This window comes from Haliotis rufescens, unplaced genomic scaffold (genome assembly GCF_023055435.1).
Source record: "Haliotis rufescens isolate VD_foot unplaced genomic scaffold, xgHalRufe1.0.p SCAF_5, whole genome shotgun sequence".
Lineage (NCBI taxonomy): Eukaryota > Metazoa > Mollusca > Gastropoda > Lepetellida > Haliotidae > Haliotis > Haliotis rufescens.
In genome coordinates this window covers 24,915,587-24,934,457 of record NW_025964223.1, presented here as the reverse complement: position 1 = coordinate 24,934,457, position 18,871 = coordinate 24,915,587, and the positions used below count along the sequence as shown (strand labels likewise).

The 18,871-nt window shown below is 39.8% G+C and overlaps 1 protein-coding gene across 2 annotated transcripts in view; it reads left to right on the top strand.

Moving 5' to 3' along the window:
• The first annotated feature begins 2,774 nt into the window (after positions 1-2,774).
• LOC124111200 (organic cation transporter protein-like) overlaps positions 2,775-18,871 on the top strand; it is an 84,267-nt gene continuing 68,170 nt past the window's right edge. For both annotated transcript variants that reach the window (XM_046470838.2, XM_046470828.2), the window contains exons 1-7: positions 2,775-2,981; positions 11,586-11,820; positions 12,042-12,145; positions 16,594-16,748; positions 17,228-17,393; positions 17,608-17,820; positions 18,462-18,688. In XM_046470838.2, coding sequence (XP_046326794.2) covers positions 2,836-2,981; positions 11,586-11,820; positions 12,042-12,145; positions 16,594-16,748; positions 17,228-17,393; positions 17,608-17,820; positions 18,462-18,688 — 1,246 coding nt within the window. In that variant the 5' untranslated portion in view covers positions 2,775-2,835. The remainder of the gene's footprint in view (positions 2,982-11,585; positions 11,821-12,041; positions 12,146-16,593; positions 16,749-17,227; positions 17,394-17,607; positions 17,821-18,461; positions 18,689-18,871) is intronic.

Sequence of the window (18,871 nt, the reverse complement as noted above, 5' to 3'; positions counted from 1 at the left end):
TCTCGTGTAAAATCCCGTATCCTAACTTGTTCTTTACTTCTCGTGTATAATCCCGTAACCTAACTTGTTCTTTCCTTCACATGTATTATCCGGTATTCTTACTTGTTCTTTCCTTCACATGTATTATCCGGTATTCTTACTTGTTCTTTACTTCGCATGTATACATCCGGTATTCTTACTTGTTCTTTACTTCTCGTGTATAAACCCGTATTCTAACTTGTTCTTTACTTCTCGTGTAAAATCCCGTAACCTAACTTGTTCTTTACTTCTCGTGTATAATCCCATATTCTAACTTGTTCTTACCTTCACATATATTATCCCGTATTCTTACTTGTTCTTTCCTTCACATGTATTATCCCGTATTCTAATCTGTTCTTTACTTTGTGTGTGTAATCTGGTATTGTAACTCTTTCTTTACTTCGCGTGTTAACATATATCCTATGCGTTTATGTTTCACACACAATAAAGTATTGTGCTTGTCAAATATACATTGTTTCTTGTCATTCACAAATGTGGGAAAATTAGATTTTGTCACATATTCAGGACTATGCTACCAGAAAACCTAAGGAGGCAGAGACCCTTACCAAAACTTAAAACCTAATTAGAGTTAGATGATGGAATATAGTTAAGTATCTAAATTTTGTAATCAGGTTATGTCAAAATATTCACCTCAGGCTTTGCTGCAGCGACTTTAACGCAGATCAGTATACAACACACATATTTTTGACACTATCATGTTTTCATGTGGATATAAAACTAATGTTGCTTTGCTTTATTATCCGTGCAAATTGTTTATTCTTCGAAATGCAATGCATGTTCTGCAGTCGTGACCCTTTAACGAACTGTGATGTGCTGTAATTCCTGAAAACATGCTACATGCACATGGCAGGGTTAGTTTTGAGGAAAGAGATTTGTGACGGTGATAACAAAAATACGGACAGGGTTACTTTGCACGATGAATGGCTCGCCTCCCTTGTCTTGAACACTTCCGTTTAGCCTGAGTGGTAAATAAGGAATAACGGAAAAAAGCACTTATTATCTCCGAGAACTGAAGCAAATACATGAAGTGGAAAACCAAAACACCGAACTTGTGTAAACATGTGACCTACTTCCAAGTAATGAAGAGTAAACAAATCAACACAAACCACGGATGAAAAAGCAAACCCATGTCGCCCTATCCACTAAGGATACAGTGTAAACCAAACGTCCGTTGAAGCAAATGAATGTATAGCATATGACAGTGTATAGCAAATGTGAAGCAATCAACACTTTTTGCAAAGGGAGATAATTACCAATGACAACTCAGGAACTGTGTCACCAGTAATTACAAGAATACACAGTAAGAAAGCTACATGATTTTATTAAATCTGATTTTCTCGCAACGCGGAAGCAAGGTTACGATGTAAACACACCTAGTCATGAACAAGTAGCATTACCGGACGTAAATGCGCGAAGTCAAGAACGAGGAACAATACTGGATGTCAACATTTGAATTGAAGAACACGTTAGAATACAGGATGTATACATAGAGGATTAACCACTGTGTTCGGCTGTTAACGGAAAAGCGTCGTTCTAATCGTGGAAGACTAATCACTCGTGTGTAGGTTTTTCGGTAACAACCGAACACAGTGGTTAATCCCTTTTCTCACATAATAATACGCCATAAAAAGTCGAGCTTGTAGTTAAAGATTTCCAATTTTTAAGTACCACAAGGGATTCGCCCTAGCCTCGTTTGAGATACGATGACATGCATCTACCAAGTAAGCGAGCCTGACCACCCGATCCCGCTAGCTTCCTCTTATAGGTTGCTGAAGATCTTCACTACAAATATATTTACAACAGTTTCTGACGCCACTAAAATTACCTGCACATATCACAAGCGTGTATTATTTTCCACAGTATGCTTGTACCACTTCATCGCAGGAGGGAGGCAGTTCCATACTATAAGATGATTAATGCAGGCATGTGTTACGTAACATAATAATAAAAAACGCTTGTGTAAGGATAACAATCGCTCGAGTGGAAACTGTATCTTTTCCCTTTAAGTAATATGACGATATTGAACTGTAGAAATAGGTGTCACACAATGTGCTGACGGGACCAAAGGCCACAACCGTGGCTAATTCGAACCAACATCAGCGGATCCTGTCAATTCTAAAAGGCACAACTCGTAGACCACTCTAATATTTAAATGAATACGTTGATGATAATATCCTCATACAATGCATTACAGAAAGTATCCGTTTGAATCTTCTCATGATATGTAATGCAAGGTATAGCAGCACAAAAGAAACAGAACACGAACATGCTGGAAGTTATGGATGCCTCAACACACTTCCTTCATATATTATTTACACCAGCTTAACATTTGCTCATCCTGCAAAAGCTTCAGAGTAAATAATGTTTCAACGCTCTACTTATCATTGCATCATTGCATCACGACAGCTTGTAAGTAATCGAGCGGAATTGTGGAGCAAGCACATCAGATCAGCGATTTACGTGTATTGAAACGATTGTAAGCAGCCAGCCAAGTCACAAAGCTTGACCATGTTCTGAATTCCCTAAACTAGTACATTGTGCAAAGCCAATTATTATTTACATTTTTATCACAGTTGTAGGCAACCCAATGAGAGATCGCAATACAATCACGTGGTGTACATGCATCAACAATAACGACGAGACAGCCATACACATGACGTCCTGCTGTTCGTGCATTTTATTCACGTTGTAATATAGGGCGCGGTTTGGAATTTTTAATTACAAGCACAGAACCAGGCAGCTGGTTACTTTGCCTCCACAGTAACACCATATGTGATGTTGTTCCTATCGTTATAGATGCATTTTGACGAGTTGTTGGTGACAGTTGGCGACTTTGGTCCCTACCAGAGACGTCTCTACTTCCTTCTGTCTCTCCCTTCTGTTCAGAATGCTGCCGTTGGTATGCTGCTGGTTGTCTTTCTCTTTGACGTCCCTCAACACAGGTAAACATCACACCTTTTTCATCTTTGCTAATTTATCAGGAGTTTTTATTGTGTTATAAATACATGTGCTCAAATATATCTATAATGCAATACTTATATAATAGTACACAAAATTCATCAACTGTTTCATATATACTGAACCGCAAAAGATACAACGTCCCCATGGATAGATATATGAGAAACCATATTTGTCCAAACACTGTAAACATACTTTGAGACATATTAAAAAGACTTGGCAAAAACTGATCATCAAGGTTGAAATTAAAGTTTTAAATGTTCTTAAAGTGAAACACAACAATAGTCTCTAAAAAAATTGCATCCCAAATCAGTATCTCGTGTGTCCGCCATGTGCATTGATGACTGCTGTGCAACGTCGATACATTGAACGGATGAGGCGGTTGATGAAAGCCATAGGCACTTGAGCCCACACTCTGAGGAACGCCTGACGCAGTTCAGCTGCAGTTGTCGGCCTTGGTCGGACGTCATTCAGCCGTCTTTGAATCTCGCCCCACTGTTCATTGGGATTTAAATCAGGACTGAGGACAGGCCACTGTATGGTTCTGATGCCATTCTGCTGGAGGAAGTCTCTTGTTGCTCTCGCAGTGTGGGCACGGGCGTTATCATGCTGAAACTCGTGGGTGCGGCGACGTGCCAAATGAGGTATTGCGTGTGGTCTCAAGACTTGATCAATGTACCGAGATGCTGCGACACAACTGCCTCTCCCTGGACCGATGTTCTCGAAGACCACAGGGCCGACCCTCTGTGCAAGACCAATTCCACCCAACACCCTGATGCTCGGACCACCCCAGGAGTCTCTCTTAAAAACACAAGCATCTGAACAATGTTCCCCACGGCGTCGTCAGACTCTCTCTCTTTGCCATATGCCGTTGACATACATCAACGGCTCTCGTCTGAGAAGAGGACTCTGCTCCACTGCTGGTGGCGCCAATGCTGGTGCTGTGTTGGGCACTGAAGACGGTCCCAGCGATGACGTGGTGTCACAATGGATCCTCGTTGTGGCCTGTGACAGTGGGGGTATCTGCTCGTCAATCGTCGACGCACGGTGTCCGCACTAATGTGTCGCTGGTGTGTCCCCATGGTCAGTCGAGCAATTTCCGCAGCAGTAACAAAGCGATCTTGAAGATGCTGTCGCACAATCTGACGATCCTGACGTCGGGTGGTGACCCTTGGTCTTCCACTACGTTGTCGGTCATCTGTAGTGTTGGTTGTCTGGTAGCGTTGCTGGAGCCTATATATGGTCCTTACGTGGACTTGAAATAAATTGGCTACTTGCCGGGCGGTTTGTCCAGCTTGCAATCGTCCAAGGGCTTGGTGTCGCTGATTTCTTGTCAATCTTGGCATGCGGTAGCAATTCAATAACGAATGTTCAATAATTCAATAATGAATGTTATCCGATCTGGGATGGATTTTTATAGGGCAAGAAATTGGGGAACGCATGTGCATCGGGTTACCATGGCCGTTGCCGTGATGCGTTTGGGCGATCGGTTTTATTGTCATCTGTTTTGTTTTTTATCATCAAATTTCATTTTTGGGGACAGGGTTATGTTAAATTTTAGAAACTTTGACCAAAATTACCCAGATATTTAAATGACAACTTTTTATGCAATGTAACTTGGGGGGACGTTTCTTTTGCGATTCAGTATTTATATATCTCGAAGTAAGAATTGCATTTCTTTCATCGGAATGAGTTATTTTATATCTATATTCATAGCAATACTTGATAAGGATGTAACGCTGACATTGATCTCTTCATAATTTACAACAGTGAATTAATTGTTTCACAATTTAAAATAGTTGGCAAACAAAGATACTTTTATCTGGATATTAAAAGTCAAAACTTGTACTGCAGATTCTAACGCCGATTGCCAATTTGAAAATGATAGCTTTTAGAGGGTGCGGTTAGCAAATATATAAGGATCTGGGAGAATTATGTATATAAAGGTATGTTTTACTCACTTAAGAATGAAATTCACTTTGGGGGAGGATATTTCGTTTTAAAAATCTAAGTCAAAGACTTTATCGGGTTATTTAGCTTTAAAATGAACTGCATCATGTTAGTTTAAGAATATTAGTGACATCATAAGAAATATTAATACAAATGTATGGCATAATTATTTAAATCAATAAACTTGAATTATTAGACTGTTTGTCTAATGTCATATATGTAGCTGCGATATGTGAAATATGTAAACAGTTCTATGCATTTTTCAAGAAAGAAGTCATAATTTATGAGCATATGTGGCGACAATACCACCTGCTACAATAATAGATGACATACATGTAATTCATGTTTGGGAATGCAATGACTCGAACATTAACGCACATATTCGATCGATATTATTCAGTGATGTCATGGTCATGATGACCTGGAATGTTCTGAATCAATCCATGTTTTCACAACGTGGTCACGTTTCAGGCTTTCATTGTGTTAAACTACTTGTTTTATGCATAAAGCCTCAACTTACGCTCAAGACACACGGGTATGACACTGTGTACAACGAGTATTGAACAATCAAATAGGAGATAAGATGTTTCAATTTAGAGCTATGAATATGTTGATATGAATATTATGCAACATATTCAAATGACTGACTATTTGCCTTTTACTTTCCCACACTTGCCAGTTTTGGAGCTGAGACAAAGTCAAATATGGCTGAATAAGTGGAAAAGGCAGATTTTTAAACTTCAATCGCAAATCCGTGATCTGAATTTAGGAAACACGGTAACAGACATTAAGCAAAGTCTGGTGCTGTATATGCTCAAGCATTGTTTTTTTAACACTTCACTTCATAAACATGCAGCGAAAGTGTGTAGCATAGCAGCTTCTTGAACCTACTTAAAGTGGGAACTCCTTTATAGAATTAAGCATGCCTGGCAATGTTTCGTTCTACACTGCGTGTCGGATATAAAAGGCTCCAAATTTGGAGCTAGTTTAAATGTTCTCTTTTACTCAATCTTAGTCATGTTTCGTAATGTAGATATTCCAAAAAAATTGCGGGACATTTATGTCCTTTCGCTAACGATAACCGGTCAAAATTTTGTGAGAATAATTTGCGCATTGAGCGATTATCTCCTTTAGCTATAGGCGTCAAATAGAGCTTTATCGTGCACTGACCTTGCAATGCTGTACATCGTATCTTGCTCAAGCTGTATCACTGAGAGTGAGTGATTATATCCCTTGCCCGAATAGCTCTTTTGCGCACTACCTGAGCACAGTATTGTTTCATGTAGTTCACTGTATGTAATGTATGATTCATACCGTTTCATACGGCGGTTTACGGTTCTGCATGGTTTATTGTTTTGACAGTTTTTTAACTTCCGGCAGAGATTATACACCCGTATAAGTTTGCTTCTGGATATATTGTCAATCAACAGGTTGATCTGTAGTTTGCAAATATTTTCCTAAAACATCATACGATCGTGATATATTCACGATGTTTGGGTTGAACATAGTAACATTCTTCTAAATATACTTCAAATCTAAACGGGAGGTAATCACAAAACAAACCTAGTTAGCCAAACGGAACCGTACACAAGAGTAATGAGTGAGTAAGTTGGGTTAAACGCGGCTTTGAATTGTATTCCACTTGTATCACGACGTGTCAGCTTGATGTGGGAGAAAAGCCCAAAGTGATGCAGGTCTTAGACGGTCACCACTTTGGTGAAACCCACGTGCACGGGTATTGTGCTGACAACATAATCGGGGCGAACCAGGATTCGAACACACTGTCATAGGTTTCTGGCGGGCCCAAGGGACACAACTCTGCATAGCGAATTGAAGCGCCGAAGGCGACTGGGCAAACCGTGCCTCCATACACAACTGTAACAAACTATCATACAACAAAGATGTTCTAGATGATATAAGTATTGCGTAACATTCCATGAAAGAAACAGTGGCAATATTACACTATGACAAACTACAACACATATGGACAAAAAGTGCAAAACACACATATACATTCAGAATACAAAGGAGGTACATTATAACAATTATATTTTAAAACAAGTGTATTTTAATTATATGGAAACAATATGAGAATTGAGCAAAACTATGGTAATGTTGTACATACAAGAAATTTGTTTATAATTGTAGATATGATAACAGATCATGGAAATTGTTTCTTGATAAATGTTAAAAGTTATTAAGAATTGTTCTTTTTAACAGAGTGTACCAAATTCTTTATCATGATTGTGGATTATTTGTGATGCTCTTTCTCGGTTGCATAATGTTGCTCATCTTCTAAGACATCACATGTTTCACAGAGACGTTGTTCCAATGGTGTTGGTGTTTTTGTATATCTACCAGTTTCAATTTTTAGTTTGTGATTACTTAAACGAAGTTTTGAGAAATGTGACCTTTGTTTTTACAATATGTACGATAATTCTCAATATTTACAGATCACTTGACCAATCTGTATTTTCTAAACTTGCTGTTTGGATAAATGGGAATCCCTTAATGAATGCGTGAACATATTTTTACATTTGGACTGAAGTTTATATACAGTGGGTTCATTACATTCATACATGTTTACTATTTCAAAAGATTGTTTTATATTATTAACCCAGCCAGCATTTTGTACCAGAAAGATTGATAGTTGCTGCCAAAGCATGTTTTAAGAATGACGTTTGTTGTGTTATCTATATAGGACTTGTAATAAATTATTATCCCCCGCCACGAAGTGGAAGGGGGATATAGGAATGGGCGCCGTCCTTCCGTCTTACCGTTCTTCCGTCACATTTCGTTTCCGGAGCAGAACACAAAAACCATGAAAGATGTCCTAACCACACTTGGCACATAGATAGGTCTAGTGGTGAACTGGTGCTTTTAGAAAGTTTGGAATTTTAGAAAAAAACCATTTTTTTCGAGTTTCCATGGCAAAGACTTTGACTTAGACTGAAAATGAAACCTCGTTTCCGGATCAATTCTTCAAAAACATCTACGCAGGGTTGTCTGAGAACCGTTACCATAATTACCTAATTGAGATGTATACCACTTGACAAAGGAACTTGGTCAAGGTATATGGCGAATTATTGTGAAAAACACAATTTACAAGTGGCACCCGAACCAGCGTACTTCATCGCAGTGCATGGTGGTAACATGAACAGTGGCACCCGAACCAGCCTACTTCCTCGCAGTGTTAGTTTGTCGGTGTGCTTTATGTTTCACAGAAACGCACATCAATGATTACGGTGAAAGAGAACTGTCAGGATATAAAGTCAATCCAGGAGACACTACACATGGTCTTCCTGTGTATGTTTCAACAAGTTTCAAGAACAGTGTCCAGCTATAGGATGTAATGCCATCTCGCAGTATTGAAAACAAGTTGAAAAAGTTCTGCATTGCTTGTGTGTATGTTCCTGCAAAAGTGTCCTGGACACGGTTGTCACATTTACTTACTCATTTCATGCAGAACCTTCAGGATCTCCCCAAGCAGCATGAATGTGAACATGTCCTAGTTACTGGAGATTTCAACTGTGATCTGAGTGAAAAGCTGAAACTTGAAGATTTCTTAAATGTGCAGAAAATGACTCAACTCATTCACTCTCCAACTCAGTAACTTGGAGCTACACTGAACTTGTTGTTTACTGATCATGCCAGTGCTGTAGCATTCCAGACTCCAGCCTCCTAATCAGATCATCAGATGATAAGTGCTGTACTTTACCGTACACCTCATGGTGACCCCTGCTCTCATTGATCTCTAAGTAAAGTAAGAACTCCCCTACTTCTCGACCCGTGAAGATCCGGGGTAGAATAGGTCTTCAGCAACCCATCTTTGCCGTAAAAGGCGTCTATGCTTGTCGTAAGAGGCGACTAACGGGATAGGGTGGTCAGGTTCGCTGACTTGGTTGATGCATGTCATCGATCCCAATTGCATGGATCGATGCTCATGATAATAATCACTGGATTTTCTGGCCCAGACTCGATCATTTACAGACCGCCGTCATACAGCTGGAATATTGTTGAGTGTGACGTTAAACAACAAACCAACCAACCAACCCTTACTTCTCTGATTATTGTTTTATTAATAACACAACTCATTACTGAAACAGTTACATATTCTTTATAAACCTATTCATTTGGATCGCCATTAAGTAAGAGACTTCTTTCTATAGGCATTAAAACCTATTGTGAGGTTTTACTTTCCAGTCGGGTTAAATCTCATAAACAGGGACGTTGTAATGTCCCTGGCATATTATATAATATCCCAGGGATTTTATATAATGTCCTTGGTATTTTATTAATACAACTTCCGTTCTGATTGTAACATGTAATGAAATGTAAAATCAAATGAATCTTTATATTCCCGAGGATCGACCTCGCAAACTTTATATCTGTAGCCCAGTGAGTGTACCACGAGGCTACAGAGCTGTTAATAAGCCTCACTGGTTTTTAGAATGTCATTCTCAAGATCCGTACGCCAGCAACAGATATTTTACGCGCGTTTCCTAAGGTTCATGGAAAGTATGTTCGAAACATAAAAATGTTGATAAATGTTGTTCTAAGTTTCTTTTTTCGGTTTATAAGCATGGAAAAACACTTTCCCTCGGTTTTGGTAGACAGAGCATGCCCTGGGGGTCGGTAAAAACCGCGGGGGCTTCGCTTCGGCCCCTTGGTTTTTCCCTCTCCCAAGGGCATGCTCTGTCTACCAAAACCGAGGGAAAGTGTTTTCTCCAATACATCATAAACTGCAGATAGCAACACAACACCGGTAATAAGGTTTTTAGTGCTGCAATTACACCATTTACAAAAAGGTCCAGTAAACAATGTTCACAGAGAGCTGATGCATTGCACACAGATGGACATGTAATATTGGCGGGGGATATGAGTATTTCATGCTTGTTTTTTATAGTATTGGTACTAACAGTTCTGCCTGACAGGCTTAGTTGTGTGTTTTCTTGCCTTAGTTTTCCTTGTGCACACCATTTAAAGACACTGTTTCGTTCATTGTGCTTTCCAAAGATAACTACATTAACAACAACCAATTTGAACTTTTCACCCATCCTCTCCTCTCATTGCTTTCACTTCCTTCCTCTGCATATGGCATTATATGGCGGGGAACAATTGATGCACTGCAGCAATTTCTACGAGGGTGGATAGCTCTAATACTTCTTGTACGAAACCATTCTTGAAAGCACTACTCATACATTATAAATATACGGTGTATTCCTTCGCCTGCGACGTTTATCAATCTCATCATATTTGCCTGCTACGCGGATTTATACAGTGTGCATATCTGTTTTCCGATTCATACCTAAATGAACTGAGAAACATATAAGTCAATTCTTAAATGCATATATGTCCTTGTTATTTCTTATTATGTACTAAACATGCTATTAAGGATTGACTGTGTATTTTTTTCGGTTCATTGAGGTATGAATCGAAAAACCGATGTGCAAACGGTATGAATCCGCGTAGCGGATTCTTATAAAAGTTTGCATATCGGTATTTCGATTCATACCTCAATGAACCGAAAAAAATATACAATCAATGCTTATAATTAAATTCGACAACGAAAACATGTTTTATCTACAATAGTTTAACCAAAAAAGGGTGTAAATATCAAAGCCTACAAAAATGACGATATTGACGAACATTCCAGGTGAAGGAATACATACTGTGGCGTGACATGAATCAGGTGATTGTTTAATTTTTGCACATAACTTGACACGCCTACAAAGTCAGTAGCCAATCAACAGAGAGTATGAACAAAACAATGTTCATAAGACCTGTCAATCAAAGCAAGAGGCAAGAAGAAGTGCAACAGTCAGACTGTAACGAACCGGAATAAATATGTCCGGCAGAAGAAGGCTGTTGCAAACGACATGGTCAGTTACCACCATATTCAAACATTAGTTCCCTGAGAACGGGAAGACAGAATTAGAAAAATGCTAGATCTCTAAAACCCGAAGACATGAAAGTTATGGAACCGAGGCGAGCTGGAAAACACAGGCGAGCGAGTCTGCACGTTTGCTGTTTCATTCCTTCACGGTCTTCGGTCCCAAAGGGTTGTTTGGACAATGAATATGCATGAATTTTGCTAAATGTCATGTGCATGACTCTCGATACTCTTAAGTAGTAAGGGAATTCCCTCAAATGTAATTTTGGGATTCCCCGACATTCCGTAGTAACGAAAGTAGTCCGCCTCGGTGGGCGTGGCTTAATTTTTTACATTCATTGGCAAATGAATGCAATAACACGTGACCAATTCAGCTAATCAGAATGCAGGAATATCAATGAACACATTTAATTATAAGCGATCGATAAAATGTTTGTTTAGGACCTTATGAAAAAGCATAGAGCACTGTAGGATAACAAGTACCCTCATTTCATGTTTTTGGGTATGACGCTGCACGAGATGGAATCATCCACCTTCAGATCTCCTGGCTGGCCCGCTGTCAGCCCGACCACGGAGGCGGTCTCTCGCTGGAACCAGGCTGTCGTTTGATTCGTTGTTAAAACTAGCTAGTAATAGCACTGCAATTCCGCCAATTTAATTCACGGACGTTGAAATAACGTACGTAGTTTATACAAATCCGTGCATTGACGATGAGTTGATGCTAGACTCCATGTGTACTGCACAGGTGCAGCATCCCCGGATTAAGGAATGACTCATATGCAGTCCAAGATGCAGCTCACGCCGACCTCATCAACAGGACTATTCCACGTGGCCACGGTGACCTGAAGTTCTCGTCATGTGACGTGTACTCTTCCTCCAATTGGACAGATGATGGTTCCGGCGATCACATAAACATCACTAAGACGTGTCACGAATGGGTATACGACAGGACGGTATACGATTCTACAGTTGTACAGGCTGTGAGTGGTCATATTTGTTTGAGATAAAAATCTATTGATTGTACAGTTCCGGGTAACATTTATGAGATAGTCATCTGTAAATATATGTCAGCTGCAGCACCAGTACTATCGGTTTTGCAGACATGAATCTATTAAGCTGTCCTCTCGTTCCTCAAGTTTCATATGTTCATCAGGATTCATTGAAGCCCAAGAAAGAGTCACATGTACGGCTTATATTTCAGATGGATCTTGTGTGTGACCGGAAGAGATATGTGACCCACGCTAAGATGATGGGGATGTTGGGTCAGCTTGTTGCTGTCTTCATCAGCGGACCTCTCTCAGACATGTGAGGAATCATCTCTTTCCCACTTTGATATTATATAACTGTCACAGTGACGTAGAACCCAGCTCAGTGGTTCACTGATATCAGCGCCTCACTTACTCATCACTGTCAGGCAGTTTGCCACTCGGATTCAGGTCTTTGACTTTGTGTTTGCTAGGCTATAATGTTTTGTCTGTCAACTTACTTCCCTAGCATTTTAACCTTATGCTCTTATCATATGTTGATTTGATAAATGTTATCTCCCATGTTTGGGCAAGGTTGGTTGGATGGTTGGTTTGTTGTTTAACGCCGCACTCAGCAACATTCCAGCTATATGACGGCGGTCTGTAAATAATCGAGTCTGGACCAGACAATCCAGTGATTATTATCATGAGCATCGATCCACGCAATTGGGATCGATGACATGCATCAACCAAGTCAGCGAGCCTGACCACCCGATCCCGTTAGTCGCCTCTTACGACAAGCATAGTCACCTTTTACGGCAAGCATGGGTTGCTGAAGACCTATTCTACCCCGGAATCTTCACGTGTCGTGTGGTCAAGGATATTCACAAGTGTTTTAGTAACTTTGATTTCAATAGCGGGATTATCCACGACTATTTGGCCCGTAAACTGAAATATAGGCTTACTTTCGGTGAAATATGTTTCTAGGACAATAAGACCGATCCTGAGAACCCCACCGTACTCTCAGTATGGTAATGTAGGAGTGTAAGCGGGATCAGTTATGACGTAAGAAACAAGTGACGTCCAATCAAAGGACACAAGGACAGTGAGTGATTGAGTGAGTGAGTGAGTGAGTTAAATTTAACGTCACATCGGCAATATTTCAGCCATATCGTGACGAGAAGTTATTATATATTATCAATTAATAAAAACCTGTCATCAATGGACAGTAAAATAACTAGAATATCACAGATAAATCGTTAAAACTAGCATGTAATCATAAAAAGATATCACTATATGTCACGATACAATATAAAAATGAGCTACAGTTCACCAGCAACCAAAGTAAGGGCCACTATACTAGGGACCATGGGGACTTACAGTACTTCTGCTACCTATATGGTACCCCAGCAGGATTTACAGCATCCCTCTCGCTACTGGTGATGGTCAGAATTATTAGCCAAACAGTTAAACAACAAAAATACTACGATTAAAATCACAGAGAAAAGAAAAAATACTATGAATGATACCGGAGTTGCATACCCTCTCAGGGGGACAATTGTTTTACAATACTTCAACCCCCTGTGAAGATACAGCCACTAACAATCTCAGTTATAAATTCATTCTACCAAATTAAAAATCACTTTCTATATAGTATACATACATGTATTATGATCAAAATCTATCTGTTATTTCTATTTCTTTTTAAAAAAGCGATGATTAAAAGAGCACTGATTTGACTAAAAGCATCCTTGATGGATGATACTTTGAAATACTTATCCCTTGTGATGGAAAAATCAATGCAGTCAAGCAGGACAAACTGGACCGTGATTCTTTCATCACAAAGGATTCAGAATGGAGGATCCTCACCTTTCAATAAATATTCGTGGGTATATCTGCTGTGGCCAATACGACATCGTCGCATAATGACTTCTTCAAATATGGACTGACAGCCCAAGTAGGTGTAACCGATAGTTGGTTTAATTTCATGTAATTTATTGATACCTACTTGGGTGTCCTACTTCTTCTGCATGAGATCCCTGATGTAACATCTAATAACAGTCTTATCATCCATTACTGTGTGGGATAAGAACTGGTGTCACAGATTTGTTGAGTGCTGCTTTTGCAGCAGCAGCAGCAGCAGCAGCAGCAGCAGCTATTGTGTTACCAATGATTCCAACATGGCTCGGTAAACAACAAAAAACGATGTCGTATTGGCCAGTAGCAAGATCATTGAACAATTCAATAATTTTGATTAAAATCGGATGTGTACAAGACAGATTTTTAATAGCTTGAAGGCAGGAGAGTGAGTCTGAAAATATAATAAATTGTTTATGTTTTGATTGGTTATTGATATATTCTAATGCTGTGAATATGGCCTTTGCTTCAGCCGTAAAAATGGAACAGTTATCTGGTATCCTTGGATCCATCTGTAAATATAGATTTTAGGTATTGTATGAGGATCGTAATTGATTATATTCTTGCAGATACATTAGTTGATTTGTTTCAGATTTTTTTAAATTAGTGAGAGAAAGGTCTACTTCAGGCCTGACTATTTGCCAGGGAGGAGTAGACAAAATCCGGCATGGAGATATTATATCGAAGTCAATTTTAGCATTTGCAATGTAAGGCTTGATCCAATTGCCAAGTGGCGGTATAAGCTTTGGCTTGTTGTAAAACAGTTCCTCATTGAGAGGATGAAAGACGCAGTTATAAGCAGGATTTGATGGGTTTGTACGTAATTTAGTTACATACTGAAGGGATAGTTTTAAGCGGCGTTGTGCAAGCGAAGTCTCATTAGCCTCCACATACAAACTTGCTACAGGAGAGGTTCTAAATGATCCAAGACAGAGTATCAGTCCTTGATGATGTATGATATCTAATTTCTCTAAATTACTTTTAGCAGCTCCACCATATACAATTGAACCATAATCTAGTTTAGATCAAATAAGGGATCTATACAGGTTGTCTGATCCCCACCCCATTTAGTGTTTGCAACAACTTTTAGTAGATCCAGAGCTTTCAAGCATTTAGTTTTAAGATATTTTATATGAGATAAAAACCTTAGGTGGCGATCAAAAATAAGACCCAAGAACTTGGCCTCCTCAACAACCTTGTTTGGGGCACCGTTTAACAGTAGTTCCGGGTCTTTATGCGGTCTATAATTTCTTCACAAATGGATACAATTTGTCTTTGTTTTTGAAAATCTAAAACCATTTTCAAGGGACCACTTTTGGATTTTATTTAGGCAAAGCTGCAGTTACCTTTCTATTGTTTGCATGTTTTTGCCACGACAAGATATGTTGAAGCCATCTACAAAGAGTGACCCAACACAATGGACAGAGAACACATAGGTGGAAGCCAATTGGACAGGATAAGTGATGATTGCTTTATGAGTTCATAGTAGGCGGATGGGATGAAACAACCTTGATCTCTGTTGATTGGTGGCTTGTGGCGGCGGATGTGGACTGCTTCTGTTAGTTTTCATTTAGTGAAATCATGGAGGTTGTTGGAGGGGATTTGGACGTTGTCGCCGTTGATGTTGTGAAGAGGACAGTTGCTGATAAAGCTCCGAGATGGCTGATTTGCTGTCTGATTTAATGGTTGAGATGTTGTGCTCTTTGATTCTCTGAGTTGATCGTCCACAGTTGCAGTCAATTTTCTAAACTACACCTTTAGGCTCTTGAGGTTTGGTTGTGTTGCTGCCGTTGCACTTAGCAGGGTGTTGAGGAGTTGGAGCTGGTGAAGTGGGTGTCAATATTGGCTTGCTGTTTGAGGAGGCTGCTGATGATGTGGGAGGCGTAAGCTTTGAACGGGAGGGCGATGCGGAGGGGCGCTGATTCGGGTTTAAGAGTTTCAGATCTGGGCTGGGATGGAGTACAGAGGAGATGACTTTGTCGACGAGATTGTGTGGATAATTGTGGAGTTGTTCGATCTCAGGTTTGGGGTCAGCAAAAGAAAGGTTGATGGCTCGTTTGGTGAGGGTGGAGATGATGCCAGTCTTAGTTCTAAGGGGGTGGTTGGAGTTGAAGTGGAAGGGTAGTTGGTTGTTCTTTCTATTTCGATGGTGAACTGTACTCGGTGGTGTTGTTGGTTAAGATGTTGTCGTAGCAAGGCTGGGTTTCGGTCTTGTTTTAGGATGACAAAGGTGTTGTCAACTTTCCTATACCAGCAAATATGTTCGATGGGTGATGTGGTGAGGGCTTGCTGTTCGAAGTAGGTCATGTAGATTTCAGATTTCCTACTGGTAGAGGAGATGGTGAGGGCGATGATAGTTTCTTTGGATAGGCTAGTTTCAAGAGGAGTTTCAGTGATGCAACGGCGCAAAATGTGAAGAGTTACATCTATCGGTACGTTGGTAAAGAGGTCTACTACGTCGTAACTGATGATTTGTTCTGGATCGGTGATGTTCTTGAGATTGGAGCAGAAGTCCGTGGAGTCAGAGTCTGTCTCTCTTAAGGGGGCAAGGAAAGCGTTCGGGCTCGATTCCCCACATGGGTACAATGTGTGAAGCACATTTCTGCCGCTTTAAGCAATATTCCAGCAATATCACGGCGGGGGACAAAAGAAAAGTGCTTCACATCTTGTAACCGTGTCGGGAATCGAACCCTGGTCTTCGACGTAACGAGAGAACCATTTAATCACAAGGCTACCCGACCGCCCCTGTGTCCAGTTTAAACTGAAATTATGAGCCCCTTGGTAGTTAAAAAATAAATGCTGAGCCAACAATCCCGACACATACATATATCAAGTAGCTTTAAGGGTATTTAATAAGAACATATTTTCTAGGTTTGGGCGTCGGACAATGATGCTGGTTGCAATGTTCAGTGCTGTTTTCTTCAGCATCTGTCTCAACTGGGTCACCAACTTCTATCTTCTCCTGGCATGTGTGTTCATTGTGATTGGAACACTCAGCGCGCAATTCCTATCTTGTTTTATATACAGTAAGTACGGAAGACACATCCTCTATTTTATCTGTGATCTGTTCCGTTCACTGACAATAATCTACATCAATCAAAATTTCGTTCATTTTGTAGGCACCTGGTTTGGATTAGTCACATGTAGTTTGTTTTTGGTGATATGTATAAACGGTTCTACAAATCAGTATACATTAAGCACCCGAGAAGATCCAGCAACCCATACTTGTCCTAAGAGACGACTATGCTTGTCGTAAGAGGCGACTAACGGGATCGGGTGGCCAGGCTCGCTGACTTGGTTGATGCATGTCATCGTATCCAAAGTGCGTAGATCGATGCTCATGATATCAATCACTGGATTGTCTGGTCCAGACTCAATTTGTTACAGACCGAAGTCATTTAGCTGGAATATTGCTGAGTGTGCCTAAAACAAAAACTAAATCCGCCATGCTCAGACGAAACTGTGTTGACTAAAGGAATGCACACATCACGTCTTGTCACCACAGGCATGGAGATAGTCGGCCCGTCAAAGAGAATGATCACAGGAGTAGCAATGAATCTCTTCTGGAGTGCTGGGAACATGATTCTGGCTCTCGTGGCCTTCCTGGTGAGAGACTGGAAGACTAGACAGCTCGCCATCAGTATTCCTGGTATCATCTTTGTCTATTTGTAGTGAGTGTATTTTCACATTTTTCTAAATCAATCTTATTATCATGGACAATCTCACCAGGTTTGTTGTAACATGTTATCTTCTGTCACTTTTGTTTGTTGGAGTTAAGAATTGGAACAATGTTTGTTTAACCGTTTTGTCAAAAAGCAAAACAGCTATAATTTGCTGAGAAATATATTTCAATAAAGCCTAGATGGTGTCTACAAATGGTTTCAGCTTTCTCCCGGAGTCTCCAAGATGGCAAATTACCAAATGTAGGAACAAAGCTGCAAAGACAACAATGTTGAAAATTGCCAAATGCAACAAAGTTGAAATCCCTGATGCCACACTAGATAATGTCATCTGTAACGATGAAGAAAGTGAGCGCTTCTGGGAGCTGTTCAGATCCCCTATAATGCTGAAGAGGATGGTTGTAATTTGTTGTAACTGGTAAGACGTGATTACGTTCTAAAACACAGTACCTCAACAAATGTTAATATATAGTGCTAACTGTACTGTTGAGCTATTTTCTTGAGGAATTTTCTGGGACAGTTTCTGATTTTTTGTAATATATATATTAGTGAACATATGATTCATTTAGTATGATTTGGGCTATTAAAAGAAATGCAGACAACAGTTTGAATTTACTTGCCCTTTAAGAGCGAATGTGAAAAGTGCTATTCTAATTTGCAACGCGAATGCAATTAGCATCTGTGCTCACAACAAGAATCATGTTATGGTCAATTGCAAAACGAAGTAAGTAGACGACACTACAAGCGGCAAACAACATCCGGCAAACAACATCCAACAAAGTCCATCTAAAGTCAAGTCTAAAGGCTAATATTCTTCAGATTTGTCTAAAGGCTAATATACTTCAAATTTTACTATTCTGCATGTTTCTCTCATGTCATACAGATGTACAAATTGATTTATCTTTAATGACGACTAGTTATCTATGATCAGGACAACGTATGTACATTAAGGAGGAATAACTTCGATGTAGTTGTAACATGTGATAGTCTTGTTAGTCTTTCACAAATTGTCAAATAAAATATTAAATGGATAATAAATTTCACATTTGTTAAAAACAGGTTGGCAATCGGAATGGGTTTCTTTGGCCTCAGCATGAACGTCACCAACCTCTCTGGCAACGTCTACCTCAATTACTTCCTGTTTTCTGTGGTAGAAGCATGTTCATATGCTCTCTGTACGCTCTTCATCAGTCGGATTGGTCGGAGGAAGCTGTTGTGTGCCACTATGTTGATGGCAGGAGCTGCGTGCTTTTCTACTTTCATTCCCTTCTTTGTCACGAAAACGCGTAAGAGTTATCGTGTTCTTCTTTCAAACTTGTTTTCTCGTTATTTTAATAACATCAAGTGATGGAGTTCACTGATGAACATTTTAAGCTGACAGATCCTAATACCTAATACACTTATGAAGTTCCAATACATACATGTTAAGTGTTCATCCTGTCGCTATGCATAAGCAGAGTGTAAATTAT